The sequence below is a fragment of the Cavia porcellus genome, unplaced genomic scaffold, assembly GCF_034190915.1.
Source record: "Cavia porcellus strain 051 isolate PalLab524CR breed Dunkin Hartley unplaced genomic scaffold, mCavPor4.1 scaffold_1, whole genome shotgun sequence".
In the NCBI taxonomy this organism is placed as follows: domain Eukaryota; kingdom Metazoa; phylum Chordata; class Mammalia; order Rodentia; family Caviidae; genus Cavia; species Cavia porcellus.
The window spans coordinates 45,755,428-45,780,053 of NW_026947484.1; the positions used below are offsets into that span (position 1 = coordinate 45,755,428).

General features: G+C 39.9%; 1 protein-coding gene and 1 long non-coding RNA gene across 8 annotated transcripts in view; one reads left to right on the top strand and one right to left on the bottom strand.

Annotated features, from left to right (window-relative positions):
- Positions 1 to 664: 664 nt before the first annotated feature.
- Positions 665 to 24,626, top strand: part of LOC134475766 (uncharacterized) — a 34,493-nt gene continuing 10,531 nt past the window's right edge. Inside the window, exons 1-2 of the long non-coding RNA XR_010047005.1 lie at positions 665 to 2,350; positions 18,075 to 18,145. This is a non-coding gene — a long non-coding RNA (uncharacterized LOC134475766). The remainder of the gene's footprint in view (positions 2,351 to 18,074; positions 18,146 to 24,626) is intronic.
- Positions 18,937 to 24,626, bottom strand: part of Nin (ninein) — a 102,841-nt gene continuing 97,151 nt past the window's right edge. For 5 of the 7 annotated variants that reach the window (XM_063247375.1, XM_063247387.1, XM_063247370.1 and 2 more), the window contains one exon: positions 18,937 to 23,038. In XM_063247375.1, the coding sequence (XP_063103445.1) occupies positions 22,829 to 23,038 (210 nt within the window). In that variant the 3' untranslated portion in view covers positions 18,937 to 22,828. The remainder of the gene's footprint in view (positions 23,039 to 24,626) is intronic. The other 2 variants (XM_063247381.1, XM_063247391.1) reach the window with 2 other exon arrangements.

Sequence of the window (24,626 nt, forward strand, 5' to 3'; positions counted from 1 at the left end):
ATGCAGGAACCACCACAAGTGGACAGCTGCAGCATTACAGCCCCTTTCTGGGATATCTTTAAAGATAGTGGTGAAGGGAAATCATCACAGTGGGCAGAACTTTGAGCAGGGCACTTGGCAGTACATTTTGCCTGGAAGAAGAAGTGGCCAGATGTGAGACTGTACACTGATTCATGGGCTGTAGCCAATGGTCTAGCCGGATGGTCAGGAACTTGGAAGGAACATAATTGGAAAATTGGTGACAAAGGTATTTGGGGAAGAAGTATGTGGATAGACCTCTCTATGTGGGCAAAGGATGTGAAAATATTTGTTGCCCAAGTAAATGCTCGCCAAAAGGTAACATTAGCAGAAGAGGACTTTAAATAATCAAGTAGATAAGATGACTCATTCTCTGGACAATGGCCAACCTCCTTATCCACCACCCTAGTCATTGCCCAGTGGGTCCATGAACAGAGTGGCCATGGTGGCAGGGATGGAGGGTATGCATGGGCTCAGCAACATGGACTCCCACTCACCAAGGCTGATCTGGCTACAGCCACTGCTGAATGCCCAGTATGCCAGCAGCAGAGGCCAACACTAAGCCCCCGATATGTCAGCATTCCTGGGTGATCAACGTGCATCCTGGTGGCAGGTTGATTATATCAGACTTGATATAATCAGGGACCGCACTTTGTCCTCACTGGCATAGACACGTATTCTGGATATGGCTTTGCCTTTGCCACACGTAATGCTTCTACTAAAACTACCATCTGTGAACTCACAGAATGCCTTATCCATCACCATGGAATTACACATAGCATTGCCTCTGACCAAGGAACACATTTTATAGCTAAAAAAGTGAGACAGTGAGCTCATGCTCATAGAATTCACTGGTCCTACCACGTCCCTCACCATCCAGAAGCAGCTGGATTGATAGATGGAATGGCTTTTTGAAGACACAGTTACAATGACAGCTAGGTGGCAACAGTTTGCAAGGCTGGGGTAAGGTACTTCAACAGGCTGTATATGCTTTAAATCAACGTCCATTATTTGGCCCCATAGCCAGGATTCATGGGTTCAGGAATCAAGGAGTAGAAGTAGGAATGGTGCCACTTACCATTATCCCTAGTGATCCACTAGAAAAATTTTTGCTTCTTGTCCTCTTGACTTCATGTTCTGCTGGCCTAGAAGTTTTGGTTCCAGAGTGGGGAAGGCTTATACCAGGAAGCACAACAATGGTGCCATTGAACTGGAAGCTAAGACTCCCTCCTGGTCATTTTGGTTTCATTATGTCTCTGAGGAAACAAGCTAAAAAGGGAGTCACAGTGTTGCCAGGTGTGACTGACCCAGACTACCAAGGGGGAGTTGTACTACTACTCCACAATGGAGGAAAGAAAGAATATACTTGGAGTGCAGGAGATTCCTTAGGGCGCCTTTTAGTACTACCATGCCCTGTCATTAAGGTTAACGGGAAATTACAGCAACCTAATACAGACAAAGTGACAAGTGGTCCAGAACCTTCAGGAATGAAGGTGTGGGTCACTCCACCAGGGGAAGAACCCAGACCTGCTGAGGTGCTTGCTGAAGGCCAAGGGAATACAGAATGGGTAGAGGAAGAAGGAAGTTCTAAATATCAGCTACTACCCCGTGATCAGTTACAGAAAAGAGGATTGTAATTACTATTTCTGCCCAAATATGGTTTTAATGTAACATAATGTTAGACTTAATGCTGTTTTTTTGGGAATTGTTAAACTTGTGTTATAATGTTCAGGTTATAAACTGATAGGAGTAAGCATTAACCAAAGAAAAGTTACATTGTGTATTTTGGTAGGGGAATTACTGTGTTTCCTTTTGTAGAAGGACAGTTATAACATGTTAGGCATAATTATATACATGTCTGTGTATCTGGAACTAGTTTAAAGAAATGTGTCTGGTTGCCACGTTGACAAGGGGTGGATTGTAGTGGTTGATTGAAGGTGTCAACTTGAGACATTTAGAAGCTTAATTAAATAGGTTTAGCAATTCTACACACAAGGGTGTAGAAGACCCACCCTAGTGTGGCTCATCACCTGGAGATATGAAAGGGAAGGAGGAAGGAAGAATGCATTCCATTCTTGGGAGAAGCTCCAGTCTTCACCTTGGTTTGGACGTCATCTCCAGGCTTCCAGTGTAGACGCTTCAGCTTTCTGGCACAGACTCTTCAGCCTTTCATAGAGGAGCATTCGGCCTTCTGTTGCAGACCCATCAGTCTAACCTGTGTGGACTTGCACAAGACACGACGGTGAACTCCAGACCTTGGATTGAATCCTTTGGTTTCCAGTTTGTAGACATCCTCTGCAAGCTTCCTCATCGGACTCTGTGGCTGACCATCGTAAGCCAATCTTGTTTCTTTTACATCTGTATATGTCATGTTATATCTGTTCTCTCTAGTAAAACCCTGACTAATACAACTGTATATTTCACTAATGTGCTTTTTTCTTAAGTTCAGCGCTATTAGAAATCTAATAACGCTGGGCACATTGATATTCAGAACTCTCACAGTAGTCTCATTCTAAGTTAGAGCATATATCGACTTGTGCACCAGGCCTGATTATCTCTGGAAGGGCTAGTTAACGTAACTGCGTGAGCCCATCTGGCAAAGAAGCAGTTTTCCTGATTATTGTATAATCCATCTTTCCAGTGACAACTTTGATGTTAATTCTGTTTTGGGATTGCAGTGATTAAAGGTATAGGGAGGAATTTTCAGTCTACTCTCCTTACTGTTTCCATTTCTCTCACAGGGTAGCGCACGCATGTCCTTGAAATAAAAAGTGCTCCCACCTAACTCCCAAAAGTATATTCAGTTCTAGTAGTTAATATTACTACCATCTGAGTTACCAGTTTAAGGATCCATAATTAGAGCTGACCAGATAAAGGAAGATACTATAGATTTAAGGATACTGGAAATTTCTTCTGGGATCAAGTCAGTGACTGATCCCTTCACTTGAAGAGTTACTTGAGTGTCCTTCCAGTGGATTCGCAGTACACCTTACCTCTAGATTTAAGTCTTTAAAAAGCGGAACTTCAGGCCTCAGAAGTCTAGTGGGCTAAATAATGTTTCCCCAAAGACAGCCAGGTCTAATCCCCAGAGCCTGTGAATACGTTACCACAATGTAGTCTCAAAACCTTGCTATAGGATTAAAGATTTGGAGGTGGGCAAAATTAGCTTTTATTATACAGGTGGAGCCCACGAAGTGGAAAGGGCCCTGTGAGGGAGTGGGGCTGATGGAGGGCGCGGACGGGGAGGTGTGCGATCGGCATGGTGGGAGGAAGGAGTCAGGAGGCGAACAGTACCAGTGGCCTCCGGAAACTAAGAAAGTCAAGAAAAAGGATTTTCCTAAGTCTCCAGAAGGTGCCAACTCTTCTGTCGCCTGTATTTAAGCCCAGTGACACAGATTTTGGGGGTGGCTACCTCTGGAATGGTAAGATACTGAGTTTTTATGTCAGTAAGTTTGTGCTAATTTGCTACAGTAGCAATAGGAGACTGGCAGGTGTTTGCAAAGAGCTTCAAGGTTTTGATTACCACATTTCTCAGCAGTGCAGAAGAATATTTCTGTTTAATCTTTACCTTTTTACAGATGTGTGCATTGTTTTGCTCATATAAGTAGCCTCTAAACGTTTCTGGGGTACAAGTATGTCCTCTGCCTGTCTTTTTCGTCGTAGGTATGAATCTTGAGCCTGGTAGGTCCTTGAAGTATGTGTGCATTATCTATGCTAATAAACTTCAGTAGTCAGAAGTTACTGAGAAAACTGCACCTGGTATTTTTAAATTTGTAAATGTACTTTGAATTCTTTGAGGTAACCTGATTATCATGTGTTTTAGAGCTTAAAGATGTGGCATAGTAACTAGCACCCGTGCACACACTGGTGCTAAGGCTGTAAAATGGCATAATCATTTTGGAAAACAGTTCAACAGTTTCTTTAAAACTAAAAATACTCCTGTCATGTTTCCCAGCCATTGCATCCCTCCATATTTAACCTAGGCAATCGGGGCATGTATCCAGGCATGGGTTTCTTGTATACAGCATATGGTTGGATGTTGTTTCTTGATCCATTCTGCCAGTTTGTTTCTGTTAATTGGTGAACTGAGGCCATTTACACTAATAGTTATAGTTGATATATATTGGATTATTTTTGTCATGTTATCTTTCTGCTGTTGGGTCTGTATCTTTCCCCTCTATTTAATTGTTTTTCTTGCTTAGTGCTTTTATTCTGTTGTTGTTCTTGAAGTTGTACTTATTTTTAATGTCTAACTAGACTATCTTTCAGTATTCTTTTCAGGACTGGTTTGGTGGTCATGAAGTTCTTCAGCTGTTCTTTGTGAAAGTATCTTATTTCTTCATTGATTTTGAAGGATAGTTTTGCAGAATACACTAATCTGGGTTGAAAGTTGTTTTCCTTTAGGATTTGAAATACTTCACTCCACACTTTCCATGACTTCATTGTTTGTGTTAAGAAGTCTGCGGTGATTCTATAGGTTTTATTTTATAGGTGATTTGTTTCATTTCTCTAACAGCTTTTAGTATTCTGTTCTTATGTTGAATTTCTGGAATGTTGATTATTGTATGTCTGGGTGTAGATTTATTTTGGTTATAGCTAATTAGAATTTGATAGACTTCACTTATCTGTATGTCAGTTTCCTTTCCCATGTTTGGGAAATTTTCAGCGATTACTTCTGTAAATAGTCTTTTGATATCATTTGTGTTGTCACCTTTTCCATTTACACCTGTCAATATTTTTTTTCATTATCTTGCAACTGTTGAATTGTTATTTCCCAAGTCCTTGTTTACCTGGGAGATTATTTTTTATCTGCGTTCCTTTACTGCTTCATGGAGTTGCTTCTTTACTTCAGTTGCTATTATTTCAGAAGTTTCAGGTGCATGGCTTACATTTTCTTCTATGTCCATGTCTCCTAGGCTTGTTTGGGATGGGCTGGAGGTTTGAGATTGTGTTTTGCTCTTTTGTTTTATTATTGTTGTAGTCAGGGGTTGTACACAGAGAACAATTCAGGTCAGGATATGGAGTTTATAATATTTTTATAATGGTCACTGAAAGTTAACACAGGAAAATGCAGGAGATCTATCCACAACACCAACGACATAGATTATTTAAGTCAAGAGCCTAAACCCCACGGCAATGTCCCACATGAGTCCAGATAAAAACCCAGAGCTCAGGACAATGCCTCCACGAGTCCAGCTGGAAGTCCAGAGCCCACAAGAAGGACTCATGCCAGTCTCTTTTACGGATTCGTGCCGGGAAGACCCAAGGGTCAGCGGGGGAAGACCCAAGGGTCAGCGGTGGAAGCTAGAAAGTCTATGTCAGCAGGATGAAGGAGCTGTGCTAGTGGGATGAGGGTTCTACACTGGAGCCGAGAAGTCACACTCAACAAAGAGCGGGGCTGTCCTGAAAGGAACCACAGCTGTCCTCAGCGACACGGAGGCCCTGAGCTCCTCCGGCGACAAGCACAGTCGGGTACGTGCCAGGAAGCAGTGTGACGAATTCACCCTGGAGACCAGGCAGCACATGTCTTCCCCTCCGGAGCCAGGAAGCAATGCTCGATGTGAAGACCAAAGCTTCTCCAGAAGAACCAACAGCTCAGACAGCAACTTGTAGGAGAACCCATAATGCCTCCATAACGCCTCAATCCCTCTCTAAACACCTCTCTTCTCCACCTATTTATCCTGGCAGCCCTCCTCAGGTGGAGCATCTTCTCTCAATGCGTGTTGATGTAATCCAGCTGGCATTAAGTTGACCACTAGTTATCAAACCATAACAATTATTTTCCTGTATTTCCTTGGAGAAGCTGAATGCAAGGTCTCAGTTGCTCCCTGGGTTGAGGATATCTGTCTGTACTGCAGGGAGTTTCTCCAGTTGAGTGGAGCTCAGTCAGGCCACTGAGCTCAGGCATGACTGATGGAGTTCACTGTGTGTGCCTTTGACTTGCATCACTGAGCTCCGGTGATTCCCCAGCCACTCAGGGTTGCTGGGTGGAGCCCAACCAGGCCTCAAGGGACGTACCTGAAGGTCCTCAGCTGACTGGGGACACTAGGTGGGACCCCACCAGGCTTGAAGCAAGGTGCTGAAGTTGTACAGCTGGATGGGGTTCGCTGTGCACACCTTCAGCTCATGCCATCAAGCTCAGGCAACTCCCCAGCTACCTGGGGTCACTGGGCGTTGCCCAACTAGGCCAGTTGTGCCTATTTAAGCTTCAGCCATTATTTCTATTTTAACATTTAGATCTCTGATTCACTTTGATTTTAGTTTAGCACAGAGCAAGATACATGGGTCTAGGGGCTGGGGATTTAGTTCAGCGGCATAAGTGCCTGCCTTACAAGTAGGCAGTCGTGAGTTCAATCCTCGGTACCGATAAAAAGGAAAAAGACAAAAAAAAAAAAAAAGATACATGGGTCTAGTCCCTTCTGCATGTGGGTATCCAGTTTCCTCAGCACCATTTCTTAAAGCAAGTCTCTCCTCCAGTGTATGTTTTTGCCTATTTGTCAAAAGATCAAATAGGTTAATGTGTTGGGGTTGCTTCTACTTTCTCTATTCTGTTTCATTGAACCACACGTCTGTTTTTGTGCCAGTACCATGCTGTTTTTATCAATGTAGCTTTGTAATACAATTTCAGATTTGGGATTGGGTTGTCTCCTGCTTTGTTTTTGTTACCCAGGATTGCTTTTGCTTCTGGATCTCTTCTGGTTCCATATGAAGTTCTGGATTTTTTTTAACTCTATGAAGATTGTTGTTGGTATTTTGAATTGTGTTCAAAATTCAGATATTCAGAATTGTGTTAAATCTGTATTTCAATTTTGGAAGTATAGTCATTTTGACTATAATTGGTCTTGTCTATCCAGGAACATGGGGTTCTTTCCATTTTCTGATGTCCTCTTTGATTTCCTTTTTCAGAGTGATATAATTTTGAATGTCTTTTGAAAAGTACAAGCTTTAACTTTTTAAGCCTACAATTTATTAATATTTTCTTTTATGGGTAATACTTTGGGTGTTATATCTAAGAAACATTTATCCCATCCAAATTCACAATGAATTTTGCTTATGGTTTCTTGTAATTTTTATAATTTTAAGGTTAACATTTAAGTATATGGCATATTTTAGTTTTTTAAATATGATATAAAGAATGAAATCAAATTTGGGTTTATTCATTTTTTGTTCTTCCGTTTAGCTCTTCAGTTGCTTTTATAAATCTTCATTCAGTTGCTTTTGCTCCTTTGTAAAAAGTCAACTTGCCACATATCTGGATCTATTTCAGAAATTTGAGCCAATTGCCTTTTTTTTCTCTTCATCTTTTTGAGACAGGGTTTCACTGTGCAGTTCAGGTTGGCGTTCAGCTCACTTTATAGACCAGGTTGGTCTCAAATTTGCAACCATCCTCCTCCCACAGCCTCTGGAGTGCTGGAATTATAGGCATGAGACACCATGCCAGGCCAATTGACCATTTTGCTATCGATATACAATGTCTTGATTACTGTAGCCTAATAAGCAATCTTTTTTTAATACTGGGAATCAAACTCAGGACCTTGTGCTTGCCAAGCAGGTGCTGTGCCACTCAGCTATATCCCTGGCCCCTTGGCTTTCAAAATTCTATTATTTTTAAACTTAAATTTAGTCACTGACAAAAAAATGTAATCAGTTTCATTTGAAGTTATAGATTCAGTTTTCATTTCTTGTTTATTTGAGACAGCTTTGCTTTATGTAGTTCAGGCTGGCTTTGAATTCACTGCCAAGCCCAGGCTGGCCTTGATCTCCTAGCAATCCTCCTGCCAAAGCACCTTGAGTTAGTCAAAATAGCAGGTTGGGTTTTCTCTAACCAGGTGTAACTGCAAATTGAATTTAATTGGAATTGGGATTGTCCCTGGTGATTACAATGAAGCTGATAAGGGACAGGCAAAATGATTCTTTTCAGGGCATTGATTATGGTGATGGATCATGGAATATAAGGTGACATAAATGAGAACATGTTCTAGGTATGAGGACAGTAAAAAGTGGTAGGATCAGTGGATGGAGGAAAGGAATTTTAGAAATGGAGGAGAGGAAAGGCAGACATTTAAAGACTCAGATGCTTGAAATAAAGGCCTCAGAAATGGTGAAATTATTGATGGCTAAATGGGGTGAAGGGAAAGATAAGGCTACATGGAGAGATACATCATTCATATGGGATATCAAGAGCCCTCAGAGGGACTGACCAGAGCACAGGGACCAAGTGCCGAGGTCATCGATGAGGATTACGACCAGGAAGTAACTGGGTGACTGCAGCCACTGGTAGAGGTTTAGTGCACTTTAATTGCAGCCTACTTTTTGAGCTTGTTCTCTTAGTCAACTAAGAATGGCAAGGCTGAGGTTTGTGATATTGTAGCCAGGAGAGGTGTGGCCTGTACAAAAACATAGGTTCTTGGCTTATTTATAGGTTTGTGTGGATGATGTCTCAGCCAATGAAGTGACCACTTTGGTAGATGGGGTGGAAAAAATATGTTAAATTGAGGGAGTAAGGATAGAATGAAAATTCACTAGTTTTTTCCTTTATAAAAAAAAAATGGTGGTAGCGGGCAGTGACTTTGGGACCTTTGTATTAAGTTATGTCCTCAGCATGTACTTACCCTTTAATTTTGGGTCTTGGTAAGTTGCCCAAGCTAGTTCTGAACTTGCTATCTTCCTGCCTCAGCCTCCCAGAGTGCTGGGTTTATAGGAATGTAACATCTTACTTGGCTCCTACCAGTTATTTTTGGTAGACTTTGTACTCTTTGAAAAGATTAAATTTCCTCAGGCTTGCTAGGCAGATCTCCAGGGATGTGCATCTAACATAGCATAGCAGTTGTGGTTCCTCTTGCTGTCAGTCCTATTGCGAAGGACTGGTCCTAAGTAGGTGAGAAAACAAAGCTTCAGAAAACTATTTTTAAAAAGCAAAACAAAAAAGGGCAGAAATAATATAGAATCTCAAAAAAGATAACAGTAAGAAATCAACATTAGTTAATATATTACACATTGTTATCTTTGAAGTACTTGCTCAAGTTACAAAATCAAAGCATAGAAAATCAATGACAGCACAAACTATTCTTTTTGATGAACTAACAGAGAATTAGTAGGGTTATCTTTATCTTGCACACTTAAGCAAGCATAGTTACATGTGTATACCTGCAGGTTGTTCTTTCCTTTTGAACACTTTTTTTATTATTACAATATCTGTTGTACATTTTGGATCTTATGACTCCTTCAGTTTATTATTATTGTTGTTAATTTTTATACTAGAGAGACAATACAATATTTACAAATGTAATTCTGATTTATTTCACTTATGAGTTTAGTCTCGAGTTGCCTCCATTTACCTATAAAAGCCTCACAATTGTTTTTTATCGCTGAGTATTATTCCATTGTATAAAAATACTACATGTTTTTCATCCATTCTGTAGTTGATGGGCTTTTTGGTTGTTTCCAAGACTTAGCTATCACAAATTGTGCTTATATAAACATGGCTGCATATATATCATTGTGACATGACATTTTCAATTTTTCTGTGAAAATACCTGAGGGGAATAGCTGGATTGAATGGAACTTCCAGTCCTAGTTTTTTGAGGAATCTCCACACTGATTTCCACAGTGGCTGCACAGGTGTACACTCCCACCGACGGTGGAGCAGTGTTACTCTTTCCCCACAGCCCAGCCAACATTTGTTATCAGTTGATTTCTTGATGGCAGCCATCCTTTCCAGAGTGAGATGAAATCTCAATGTTGTTTTAATTTGCATTTCTCAAATGATGTTGAACATTTATTCATGTATTTATTTGCCATTTGTATATCTTAATCTGAGAAATATGCCCATTTTTGGAGAGGGACTTTGAATTTGGGGGCCTTGATGTTTTTCAATTCTTTATATGTTCTGGATGTAAGTCTTTCTTTCCCATTCTGTGGGTTTTTGTTTCATTTTGTTGGTGATTTCTTTTGAAGTGCGAAAACTTTAATGAGATCGTAGGTGTTGATTCTTTGAAGTACTTCCCAGTGGTTATGTTTGCCACCCTAGATCTGGGGGCGAGGAGGAACAGCTGATGATCCGCGTGGCCCTAGGTCTGGGGGCTGAGAGGAAAGACAGCCGGGATCTGCAGTGGTCCCAGGTCTTGGGGTCGATGGGGAGAGGCAGCTGATGATCTGTCTGGGGGTCCCAGAAAACTATTTAGTGTCTGTATGTTCGTTACACTGCCTCTTTGGACAAAGACCCTGGGGCTTCTTTCCTCAACACCCTGCTTTCAGCTACACACTGCAGTTGTTCTAAGTGATAATGGCAGAGAGCTATTTCCCAAATACCACGTGTTGCTTGTTTAGTTTTCAAGACTTCTTATTTCAAGGTCAGTGTCAACTTGGTAGCACCCACAAAGTGGAATCCAGGGACAGGTGCACTGATGCCACTGTAAACATCAGACGGTGATATCTAATTCGTTTTTTTTTTTTTTTTTGTCTTTTTCGTTTTTATCGGTACCAGGGATCGAACTCACGACTGCCTGCTTGCAAGGCAGGCGCTTATGCCGCTGAGCTAAATCCCCAGCCCCTCTAATTCGTTTTTGACACCGCAGACTGTTGCTTGGAGCTCTGAGGATACTTCCAAGGCTTTCTTTCGCCAGCTGGGTGGAACACTTCACAAGATAAAAGTTGCCCTTTTCTCCCCAGGAAGCCAGAAATAGAACTCAGGTCTGCCTTTCTTGGCCTTCTTCATCTTTGAAGATTGGAATGTGGCCTGCATCTTCTATAAGTTTAGATTAAATGGTCAAGTTCACTCCATCCCATGCCAGTATGCAGCTGACCCCTGGTCTTGACTAGGGTTAGGTTTGGCTATGTATAAGAAAAGCTCCAGGATGAGCCAGATGTGGTGGCACATGCCTGTAATCCTAGCACTCAGGTGGCTGAGGCAGGAGGATTGCCGTGATTCAAGGCCAACAGGGTTATACAGTGAGTTCAAGGCCAGCCTGAACTGCATGGTGAGACCTTGTCTCAAAAAGACTAGAAAAAAATCCCCAACAACAGTGGCTTTATTCTTTTTATATAAAGCAATCCTAAGGTGTTAATTCAGGTCTTACAGGACAGCTACAGGGCTTTGTCAGAGATGCAGGTTCTTTGCAGCATTCCACTCTGTCCCCCGTCAGATGCAGCCCTCACGCTTGTGGTCCAATATAGCCGCTAGATCACCAGTCCCATCTTCACTCCAGGCAATCATAACAAAGGCAGGTTTATCCCAATCCTTTAAGAAGTCTTCCCGGACTTTGTACCCATCAGTGAGCAACACCTAGTCATGTGGCCACATCTAGCAGTAAAAGAAATTGGGGAACACACCCTTGTAAGTAAGTAATAACATGTAAGGTTACATTCAGCTTGCTTTCCTTTAGGAAAGAGGAGTTGAATTGCTAACTAGAAACAACTATTTGGTCTGCCTTTCCTTTCCTGCTCAATCCGCAGAAACACACGACAGCTAGAGACACCCTTGCTTTCAAGACAGAAAACGAAGTTTAGAAGGACAGAATTATTGCAGAGTAGGGGCAGTGGTAAACAGGAGTTGGTCAGTAGATGCTGTATGATGTTGGAGAAGAGAAACTTGGGCTTTGACAGTATGACTGACACTTGGTGATTACCATAGAGACTGATTTTGATTAGGGAAAAGTCAAAGGATAAAATAATCCCCATTAATAAGCGGACTAAGGTCCAGAGCTTTGTTGTAAAATGTGACTACAGTTAATAACAACTTGAAAACTACAAACAGAGCACATTTTGAGTGCGCTCAAAAAATGACATGTGAAGCCATGCATACATGTGCTCAATTCAATCAGCTTAAAATGTATGCACATTTCAAAACGAATTAAGAAGCATGGCTGTAGTTCGTTCCAGAAGAACTGCAGAGCTGTGTGAACAAGCTGGGGCAGAGCAGTAACTTTAAGAGGTTCATGGTGATCTTGGCAGATGAAGATTTGGTAGAATGACATTGAGGAAAGTCTTAGGAAGGCAACCTCTTGGTTGCCTTCAGGTTTGTGATTTCATCATCTTTTATTATCTTTCCCCATCCACTTTGTCATCTTGATCTACTTTAGCATGATGTGGACTATTTCAGAAATTTCTATTTTAAAACCCTACTTTTTTGACCTCAGAGTCTTCTCCTTTATCATGAACATCGCCCTGTATTCCTCCGTCCCTGGCATCTGCTCACAGGCTTTCTCCCTGTGATGTGCCCGTGCCTTTAGGTGTGATTCCGTGTAAAAGCCTCCACTCAGCCCGTTCACAGTATGAGTTTCGATCCCTACTGCTGTCCTGAAAGGAGAGAACAACTATAATACAGTTTAAAACTTGTTTTAAAAGTTCTCTGTTCTTTTACTAACCCAGGAAGATAAAAGAATAATCATAACATTGGGTAGGCTAGGGGGGAAAAGATGAAAAAGACTTATAAAAATTAAGAAGGAAAGAGAAAAAAGAAGTGTTAATGATAGTATTTTTATACCAGCAAAGAAGGGAAGAGGGAGGGGAAACGAGATTTTATGAAGGGGGGAGAGATAGAGGAGTAGGGAAGGGAAATATAAGTGGAGGTGAGAAAGTATAGGGCGACTGAATCCAATTAATAACCTAGTAGAAACAAAGTTAAAAGACCCAGCCAACACTGCTTGGCGGGGGAGACCCTGACAAAGCGGGTGAGATGCTATAGAAGCACGAGCACCCACATGCAATCCTACACTGTTACATACACATATGCCCACCACACACGCCAAGAGAAAGGAAAACGAAGATTCTAATGACAGTATTTATAAAAAAAGAAAATAATGGGGGAAGCGTGGGGAGATCTGAGAGGGGAAGGAAAGAAGAGTCGGGGAGAAAATACATTCAAAAGGAGAAATGATACAGGGAGATTGTTTCTGATTAATGCAGTTAACAAAAGCAAATTTAGCAAAGACTATGAAGCAACTCCTGCTGTGGGGAAGCATAATTTGACAAGGTAAGACACTGTGGAAGCCAAAGCAGTAATTAGCACTTAGAAGTGTACTACCCAGGGACATGTGGAAAGGAAAACCAAACTGATGATGTTGTTAGCGAATCTCACAACTCTCTACCAATCAGAAATCATTTAACATTTTAAAATTAATGTATATTAATTGTAGATATTAATGGGACTCATTGTGATTGATACATACAGCCTGTAGTGACCAAACCCAACCATAGTATCCTCCATGATAGTTGTACTCCATGATAATTGTACTAATATACATTCACATCAGCAATGTGCCAAGAATTCATTTTTCTCCACATCCTCATCAAGAGTCACTATTTTTTTATTTTTGATAATAGTCATTCTAACTGGGGTAAGACAGTATCTTGTATATTTGGTTTACATTTCTCTGATGGTTAATTATATTTAGCATTTTTTCATATACTTGTTGGCCACTTGTATTTTTCTTTTGTGAAATATCTATTCAAACAACTTGCCTGTTTTTAACTGGGCTGCTTGACTGTCAAAAAGTTTTTAAGTTCATTATATTCTGAATATTAACCCTGAGGTGAACAATTGGCAACTGTTTCCTCCCATTCTGTAGGTTATTTTTTTGATTCTGTTCGTTTCCTTTGCTATTCAGAAGTTTTTAAATTTGTGTAATGAGAAAGGTAAATGTTTGATTTCACTTCCTGTGCTGTTGGGTCCTGTCCCAGAACTTTATTGCTTGTACCAACATCTTAAAGTGTTTCCTTCAAATGTTTCCTAGGTTTTCTTTTAGTAATTGCTGTCTTTTGTTCCCAGTAAATTTTTAGTGTGTTGGTCAAGAATCAGTTGATTGTAGTTGTGTGGTTTGATTGCAGAGTTCTCTATCCTCTTCCATTGTTTATATGTCTGTTTTTATGCCATTAAAACCGTTTGGTTTGGTCACCATGGCTCTGTTGTATGTTTTGAAATCTGGTATTGTGATACCTCCAGCTTTGTCCCTTTTGCACTTCAAGATTTTTGTATTCTGGGTATTTTGAGCTTCCACATGAATTGTTTTTTCTAGTTCTATGAAGCATTTCATTAGCATTTTGACTGGGATTGCATTAAATGTATAGATCATATTGGGTAATATGGACATTTAAAACAACATTTTTTTTCTGGTCATAAACTTGGAAGGTCCTTCCATCTTTTTGTGTTTTTATTTCATCAGTATTTTAAAAACTTTTAATTATAGAGGGATTAAACTTCCCTGCTTATTTCTAAGTATTTTTATTCTTTTATAGCTATTTTATGTAGAATTGCTTTCCTGATTTCTCAGAAAATTTAATCTGTATAAACTAATGATTTTTATATGTTGATATTTGTGTCTTGGTACTAAATATCAGCTCTAATAGGCTGTTGGTCTATAGGTTTTTCTATATGTAGAATCATCTACAAACTGTTGTACTTCCTCCCATAATATTTATGTCTTTTATTTCTTTCCTTCACATAATTGCTCTGGCTAAAAGTGCTAGTACTATATTGAATAAGAACAGTGAGCTTAGATATTTTGTCTTTGTCTTGATCTTAGAGGAAATGCTTCCAGCTTTCTCCCACTCAGTATGATGTTGTCTGTGAGTCACACATGTTCTTTAGTATGCTGAAGTACAGTCCCTGTATGCCCAATTTGTTTGGAGCTTTTATCATTGAGGGAATGTTGAAGTTCATCAGGTGTTTTCTCTGTGTCAATAGAGGTACCATAATTTTTAAAAATTTTTTCTTTTTTGAGATGGGGTCTCGCTATGCAGTTCAGACTGGCCTTGAGCTCACCTTGTAGCCCAGGTTGGTCTCTAACTCATAACGATCCTCCCACCTCAGCCTCCTGAGTGGTGGGATTACAGGCATGAGCCACCACGCCTGGCTAAGGTATCATGATCTTTTACCACTCATTCTGTTGATGCCATGTATTATGATTACTGATTTCTATACATTAAGCCATTCTTGCATTCCTGGGATGAAACAAACTTGATCATGGTGAATGGTATTTTTAATGTGCTATGAAATTTGATTGGTATTTGGAGAATTTTTGCCTCTGTGTTTACCAGGCAATACTGGAGTACAGTTTTCTCTTTGTTTGCTCTGTTTTTTAACAGGGTAATCTTGGCCTCCAAGAATGAGTTTGGAAGGGTTCCCTCCATTTTAGTGTGTCTGGAAATTTTTGAGGGGAACTGGCATTAGTTCTTTAAAAGTTTGGTAAAATTCATTAGTGAAGCCATTTAGGTCTGAGTTTTTGCTATAAGTCTTACTTTGTTACTGATTCCATTTCATTACTTGTTATTGGCTGGTTCAAGATTTTGTACGTCCTCATCTTTCATTTTTGGTAGGTTTCACATGTCCAGAAAATTTTCTATTTCTATTAGCTTTTCCAATTTGGTTTTCAATAAAAATCCCTAGTAATTCTTTGTATTTCTGTAGGATTTGTCTTAATCTCTCCCTTTTCAACTGTGGTTTTATTTATTTGGATCTTACCTCTTTTTTTCCGATTAGTTCAGTTAAAAGTTGGTTGTTTATATTTCAAACAAACCACAACTGTTTCATTAGTAATTTATACTTTTAAAGTCCCTATTTATTTTTGTTCTAGTCTTTCTTTTTTTCTCTTTTGACTTTCTTCTTGCCTTCAAAATCCTTGAGATACATTACTGGTTCATTTGAAATTTATTTTTAAAAAATATAGGCACTTACTGCCAAACACTTCCCTACTAGTATTGTTTTTATTGTATTCCATAAGTTTGGGCATATTGTGTTTTCATCTTCATTTTGACATATTTTTAAATTTCACATTTGATTTCATTGTTGTATTGTTTGTTCAAAATTTATTCAGTGTTCATGTATCATAATTTGTACAATCTTCTTTGGTTATTGACTTCCATTGTGATTAGAAAAGATACAGGATATTATTTCAATTTTTTTATTTTGTCAAGCCCTGTTTTATGGACAGTATGTCTATCTAGAGAAAGTTCAGTGCACTGATGAAAAGAACGTATATTGTTCAGCTGTTGGATGAAATGTTCTGCAAGTATCTGTTAAATTCATTTAATCTATAAAAATTTTTTTAACTGTTTTATTGCCCTTTTTGTCAGAATGATCTGCCCACTGATCAAGAGTAGGATGTTGAAGTCCTCTGCTATTATTATATTAGAATCTATTTTTCCCTTTAGATCTAGCAGTGTTTGCTTATAAATTAGGTTCTCCAACATAAGATGCATCTAGATTTACAATCATCTATCTACCTGTTGAACTGATCCCTTGATCTTTATATATGACTTTGTCTTAATAGTTTTTGTCTTAAAGTCTGCTTCATAAGATATAGGTATACTTCTGCTTTAGATTTCCATTTGTTTGAAATATAATTTCCAATACTTTCCATTTCAGTCTGTATGTCTTTACTGATTTTTTTTTATTTTGTACTGGGGATTGAACTCACGACCTCCTCCTTGCCAGGCAGGTGCTTATGCCACTGAGTTAAATCCCCAGCCCGAGATGAGTTTCTTGTAAGCACCATATTGTTGGATTTTCATTTTCTTTTTGTCTTTTTTGAGACAGGGTCTCGCTATGCAGTTCAGGCTGGCCTTGAGCTCACTTTGTAGCCCAGGCTGGTCTTGAACTTGCAACGATCCTCCCACCTCAGCCTCCCGAGTGCTGGGATTACAGGCATGAGACACCACACCGGCTTTCATGTCTTGGGGTTTGTTATGCAACAGTGGTTTTATTTTCAGCTCAGAGCCACAGTGTAGTTTTTCTATAGCTTCTTGGATTGTGGTAAAGACTTTGGGCACAGTGTGTATGCACCATTGTGGTGTCTGAAAGAGACCCATTGTCTTGGGCCATGCAAAAGCAGGTGCACTGCACAAGTTGAAGCATATGTGGTACAGACGGCAGTGGCCTGTGTTTACCCCTATGGGGAAATTCTTCTGGCACTTTTGATGCTAGCTCTGCTACTCTCAAGAGCTTCTGGTATCCTGGCCCTAAGAGTGACGAGGGCCCTAAACCATGTTCCTCTGATTAGTCAGTGTTGCGGATCCAGATGCCATATGAGAACCGTACTTTGTGGCTCCCACCAACTTCTGATAGCAGTGTGAGCTCCAACAAGATGTAGGGTATAGCGTGGGAACTACATAGATGGGATATCAGCGGGGGACTAAGATGTTCCCCTTTGCCAGTGGCAGTTCATGCTCAAGGGTGGGACCTCAGCTGGCAATAGGTTTACTTCAGCTCTCTTTGACCATTGTATGTCCAGGGATAGGAAATACCTTCCCTAACACTCTTCCAGCTACAGTGTATAACCAGCGGTCAACAGCTGGAGCCACGGGGTTTCTCAAGGGCTCATCATGTCTCTGTGAGTGCGGCAGCAACAGGAGCCATGGTGCCCCCAGCCCTGTACCTGAGTGGTGCACAGTGGGAGGGGAGGTGGGAAATGTGTGATGTCCTGCCTCCAGCGTTGGCACTGCGTGGATACAGACACAAAGAGACACTCCAGGCCTCAGGAGGAAAGGCTAACATTCTTCTGGTTCTCCAGAGCCGCACTTTCCTTTTCTGTGTTTCAACACCCATGCCTTATAGTCCAAGGCACTCAGCAGCCTCGAGTCTCATCGCTCTGCTGGCCCAAGTTGGGTTTGTGAGGTAGCTACCCACTGAGCCAGTACAGTAGAATGTCTATGGAGTCCCTCAGCTAGAAATGTGCACAGGTTTCTGGGTCACAGCAGTGTAAACTCAGCAGCTCACTTTTCAAGAAGGCTCCTAATAGGGGTGGGGTGGGGGTGTCACCAGGAGATGATTTGAAATCCTCTTCCAGAGCAAGGTTACTGTGCAGATTTCAGGTCATTTATCTAAGTGGCTATAAGCCAGTGAGGACATGAACCCTTTCAGTATCTAAGACTGTCAGAATCTACACAGATAAAATTTCCTTCTTTTACCCATGGTTTTGCACATTGGAGACTTTCTCTCTCCAGGCTATGAAGCTGAAGTGGTAGATGGGGTGAGAGGTTACTAGGTATTTTGTTTCCATATGGCTGTCCCATGTTTTTGAATGTTTTAATGATCTACTCTCTCCCTTGCTGATTTCTAGTGTTCCTCCAAAGTCACTCACCTCAGAATCCAGCTTTATGCCTGATACTTTGGTTCTCTGTGGAGGATGAGGTGAGTGCTGGGTGCCTCTCCCATCTTGGATCTCCCCAAAGGAGTGCTATTTTTCTTTAGAGTGCAGTGTAGGAGTTCCTGAATTAACACTGATTAAATGCTGTTCTGCCCCAAGTCAGGAAAGATACGAGTATCGCAGCATGGTATTAACACAGACAGAGCTGGACTGTGAGTTCTCAGTCACTGACTTAACTGGCAGTGTGATTTGAATAAGCCACAACATTGCTGGGCTTCCGTTTTCTCATCTGTAAAACAGGGATAAGAGGCTCTAAATCATACATGAAACGTGAGGCTGATATAAATGACTTGAAAATAAACAAAGCAGGACTCCTGTAACGTTTCACTTGGTCACATTTCTAAGTGTCAGCATTCAGCATACTAACGTGCTTTCAGTTTGGCCTTGTGTGTGTCTAACTGCATCTATCACTCTCGAGCAGCTAAATTAACATCTGAGCCACACCCACAAGGATGGCAAAGTGAAACAAAGCCTCCTCTAAAAATCTAATATCCCAAGTGAGGCCTTGCCTGAGGTTAAGCCAGGATTCTGCAGGTAGCTATGCACTGCTGTAGTATACAGCTACGCTTCTTTGGCAGGAACGGAATCCATGTTCTAAGGCACGAACACATCATTTGGAGATCTATGAATCTTAATTTAGTCCTCTGGAGTGCAGTCTGAAATTCTGCGTTTGTAGACTGTGCTTGGTGCAATATTTTGATTTCACTCTCAAGACTACAGATAAACACATTGAAAGTTTTTATGGAAGTCTAGGGTACATAGAAAACAAGAGGCATACTTGGAAAATTATTTATTTACAGTTAGAGTCACATTAAAATCTTTCTAGGATACAATGGCTAAGGTGAGATATACAAAGCTGATATAAACATATATACATTATTTTGTCTTTTTTTTTTTTTTTCCATTTTTATCGGTACCAGGGATCGAACTCATGACTGCCTGCTTGCAAGGTAGGTGCTTATGCTAGAGCTAAATCCCCAGCCCTATATATACATTATTTTGTATGTGAACCGAACTCTAGACTGTCGAAACCTTAAGGGTTTTGGTATCTTGTTTTATATTCCCTAGTACTGGGGATCGAACTCAAGACTTTGTGCTCACCAAGCAGGCACTTATGTCGCTGAGCTAAACCTCCAGCTAGACTGTGCATGAACTCAGGTTTTCCTTCCCAAAACTAATGTCCCTTAAAGCACGTGTGATAATGTCTCCCCAGTAAGAACACATTTAACCTGTATAATACAAAGAGCTGAGAAACAAAAAAGCTAACTCTGTTATCCAACAATCATTCCTATGCCACAAAATAAAAATTAGTTGTCAGCACTGAAATGTTCACATAGGTCCATACACGATAGAATATTTTAAATATGGATGCTTTGGTTATTAGGTTTTGATTCCATTTTTGGCATTGCTTGTATAATTACATCATTCCAGTGAGTCATTCATTACAGGTCATCCATTCAAAACATGATTTGCTTCTTACCTGACAATAGCAGTGTGTTTTTTTTTCCTTCACTCAGCAAAATAAAAACAAAAATTGTAAGTTATTTTCCACATGTCAAAAAGTCAAACTCTGCCATAAAGCCTTATTCATTTCTTAAAACCAGTTCTTCAAAATAATTTCTGCTCTGGGCACTGGTGCATTTTTGATACCCTGAAAACCCATGATTTCATGATCTGCTTATGTCAAATATGCTGCTGGCTGAATATATAAACAGTGCATTGGGGCCCTTGGGAAAGGTTCACATTTAAAAAAGTTTTTAAAGTCTGGATTTAATAAGAGCTTTAGAAAAATAAATAAAATATTGTGGTTGGTTCTATAATTCCTACTTTTTCTCTTCACAAATTTGAGCTGAAGAGTCAGACTTTTAGAAAGCAGAAGTAGTAAAATAGGGTCATGGAGGTCTTATCATCCACATTTTCCTTTGTTCAGCATATTATTATTATTATTATATTATTATTTCAAAGGCAACATTTGATTTTTTTCCCTTGAAATGAAGAGCTGATCTTTTAGGAAAATCTTAAATAATTACTACATTAAAATAAATTTAACAACCAGTGCTTATAGTAAAAAAATCTGCTGAATTTCTATAAAATATATAACTTGATTTTGAAGACTGCCATTTAAGGCGTCTGAAAGCAAAATCTAAACATAATTTATATAATTTTAACATCTTAAATTTCATATTTTCAAAGTATCTTAAAAGCCATAGCTATATTATAAATGGGCAGTTAAACTCCCACTCTAAACCATCTCTCAAAAATAAGCACAAATATATAAATTTACGATATCTGTATGGTATTTCTCATGTTGATTCCCACCCTCCTCCCAATTTAGTTAGTAGGTAAAAGCAACGAATTACCTATTGGCTAAGTTAATTTTTATCTGAGTACTACTTTAACTTTGGATAAACATAATCAAAATGTAGTCTAAAACTTCCCCAAAAGTCATATTTACATTTACTGTACAGCGTTTCATATATAAATAAATACACATTTGTAGGAAACCAACCTATACTTTTCATCATGTAAAAAACAAACAAATACAACAAATGGGATCACATGCATAGTCAGCTACTTGGGAAATGTACTTTGTGTTAGTTTCAGTGCTACTAACCTTGAATGACCTGAAGCAATCACAAAAGCACACCACAGATGCTTAGTTTGTACCTTGCCCTTGGCCAAGGGCTATCCAGGATTTTAAGTGAAAAATTTTCTATTAAAGCCAGTGCCATACAAATAGTTGAGTCTACATGGTAGGATTTAGAGATGGTGTGATAACAGATGCCAAGTATTTTGAAGCGTAATTATAAGGAAGAATTAAAAATTTTTTTCCAAGGGCTAAGAAGAACCATTCAGAAGTTGAACTGTCTCCTTCACCAGTAAGAACTAGTCCCCCACACGGCAGGGCCTTGGCGGGGACTGTACAGTGAGGATTCCTGGACTGGCCCCAAGCCTGACAGCAGGTGGCCAGGCCCTGAGGAAGGAGGTCCTTGGTGGAAACTGTTTTGCTGAGATTGAAGGTCTGACCGTTCTATGACTGTTCTGTGACAGTTTGCTTTATCCTGTGTTCCAGCTGATAAACAGTGTTTGGTTATTCTGTTTATACCTCTTGTAAACAGATGGGTTTGAGTTTCCTGGAGTCCATCAAAGTGAAATTCCTGATATAATTACTGTCTTGTGAAAATGTGAAGGGGAGTGTGAGGAGCTTTGGTAGTGTCCTGCACTTTTTAAGTCCTCCACTAATCGCTGGAGAAAGTAGGCTAGAAGGGGAGATTTTAACTGAGACAAGGCAGGCAGTGTGTTATCCAGTCTAGAATGTTTACTGTGCCATTAGCTCTGATCTTGGGAACGGTGGGGAGTCCTGTTTTGCATGCCTTTCCCAAGGGTGGCAGTGCCAACGCTTATCACAGTCAGAAACTCTTGCAATCAGATCTGAGGTACAGAAGAATGAGAAGCTTGAAAATTCTGACCTATGTTAAATAAACAATAAAAACTCTTTGATAAAGTTAGAAGAAATTTTCACTTCTAAGATCAAGGCCTTTTCCGGACAAGTAAATGTACTACAATGTAGAAATAAAAATTCTATGGCCATAAATATATAAAACAAATAAATAAGGTCACATGGTTTATATATTCCAAACTCTTTAGAGAAGCCCAACAGTAGTTCAGGAAGTGTATAAAAATTGTTCCCTGAGTTCTTGAGGCATCATTAATGGTAAGTCCATGAATTCCAAGACTTCAGACGCAGGAGAACCCTACGGGCTGCATATCCCTCTTCAAGAGTGGCTGTTTACTCCAAGGGGGTTTGTTCAGAGCTCTCCCTATGGTTCAGGTACTTTAAGAATGTGGCTTTATCCATTTCTTAGAAGACAAGGTCCCCAATGAAACTTCTAAGAGGAGGAAGAAAAAGGCTGTTTAAAAAAAGTAAAGCTTTACCATTAGTTAAGAGTGCAGTTGAGTCAGTGGATTCTAAATCTAGAATGGATCAAGGGTAGTAATACTCAGCAACAGCATAAGTGTATCAGTTCTTAATCTATACTACAGCATGAGTAGTAGGTGTCAGAAGGTAGAGTTCCACAAGGTCAGGGCTTGAGGTCAGTTCCATGAGGTCAGGGCTTTCCTGACCTCATTTGTCACCAAGCCTACCCTTCTTATGAAACAGAAGTATAGTCTACCAATTAATTAAAAAAATGCCAAACTATTACAACCAGAATGACTTTTCAGTGTTTAAATGCATAATACCTAAACTTGATTTTAAAATAGTTCTTTAATAACCACTTTAATCAGGTCCCAAACTCAGAAATGTATCTGGACTCTATACAGTTGGCATATAAGTGACCTGAAAAAAATCCATTAAAATGGGGCTTTAAGGTTCTTAAATAGTTTTACATATTCATCTTCTTGGTAGCGGCTATAGAATACTTAAAAAATAAATTCAGAGCTTCTGAATAAACAGTGAAATACGTGATTGTTTGTTGGAATTCCCACAAGACTCTGTTTTAAAAACTAGCTATGATGATTGGAGACTCCAATTCTGGTGCCGGCAGACTTGGGCTCAGTTTTAATTTTAAGCCATTGAGTTTTTGTAAATGGGGTTAAAGGAACCTACTGAAACCTTCCACCTATTTCAGTAAAGTGCACAGATACGAGTGCATCTTTTGGTGTGGCTATGACCTCAAAGGAGGCGTAGAAGTCAAGGGCGCTGGTGTCAGATTCCTGACTATATTACTGAGGCTGGCAATCTTCTCTTCTAGGAGGTAATTTTTCTTCTCTGCTGTTTTCTGCCGCTGTTCAGTCATTTCCAGAGCTTTCAACAACTGAGCATTTTCAACATACAAGTCCTTCACCACTGCATCTGCTTTAGTATTCTTGCAGAGCTAGAAACAGAACCAGAAACATCTTCATCCCATTTCTGTAACGATGCTTTTAGGTTTAAGGGCTGACATAAGGTCAGTTGTTTTATAAAGGCAAAGTCCATTCTCCAATTGTATTTTTTATTTTATAGTGCAGCGTTATCATCAGATTTGGTGTTGGGGTTGAGAGTGGAACAAATCCACTTTTTTCCAAGCTGTTTCTTTACATCATATGTTTGTAGGTGTTAGTAATACAAGTAACAGATTGCTATTAAAAGTCCCCAAAATGTCTTTCCCCCACCTAAATAGATGAGGTAGCATTTCTTATTTTTCTAAAATTAACAATACTTTTGTAACTTAAATTTTTGAGGTACACATTCTGCTTTTAGCAAGTGTGTAAATTTCCATTCACAACAATCTACTGATTATTGAGAAATTTGGCTCATGAATTATAAAAAGGTGAGATATGGGCAGTTTTCTTCAGAGGGCCCTGCCTAAGAGGTATCTTCCCATCCTTATGGTTAGAATATTTAGTCAAGGTTAGGGTGGGAAGACTTGTTAGCACATTTGGGAGGCTCTTTCTTTAGTATCATCCCCATTAGTATCTTCCATCTCCTTTACCCACATCATACTTCTAAATCCTCATTTTACACCTAGATTCAAGCAGTGCCTCTACAGGAATAAAGGTTAGAGGGAATAAAGAGCAGCAATGGAGAGGCTAATTAGCATTTCCCAGGTGAATAAAAATCCAGACGACTGGCAGGGGGCACACATTTTAGAACCCATTCTTTATCAAGATGTTCTAATACTGCTTTTCTCTCCTCTTCCTTTTGTTAAGAAACACTTCAACTGTTCTTCATCACAACAGAATGAAAGTCACTCAGGGTAGCATGCGAGGTCTCTTTTCTCCAGTCTCCTCTTCCAGGTCAACATTACAGCCCGGCAGTGCCCCATGTTTACAGATGCTCTCACCCCACACGTTGTCCTAACTAACCCCTTGATGTTTCCACAGCCTACCATGCCCCCCCACCTTTTTTCCACCTGTCACTCTATTCTCAGGACTCCACTTCAGCAGCCTGCACCACAGTGTGCATGCACAATTGTCCCGTTGAGCAGCAAGGGATGGTACAAGCCACCTGATGGGACAGTCGTGCGTGTACCTCTGGTGGTTCTAGGTGGTAGGAATGGGTTGGATCAAGTGTTTTTTTCTCTTCTACTGAACATAGAACCAACCTATTTTATTTCATTTTATTTTTGACTGTCATCAGGCAAATGCTTGGCACCTTATAGGTGGGCTAGGTTTTAATTAAACATGGGCAGGGATTTCTTTCTCTCTTTCTCTTTTTCCTTGCTGCTTCTGTAGTAACACAATTGAATGAGTGAATACTTACAGCGTAGAATGGGTAGCTGCTCATTAATAGGACCTTCTTTTTTCTCCTCTCTTTATTAAGATGAAGGGCAAAGGAGAATTCTTGTCTGCCTTTGCATTCAGACCTTCTCTTGGGATTATTATGCCTTTTAAAACTGTTTATCTAGAAAATTGCCACCAGCATGTCTCAGTCTGTTTCCACAGATGCTCTGATGTGTACCTAGGAGCTGGTCCTCCCTGAGT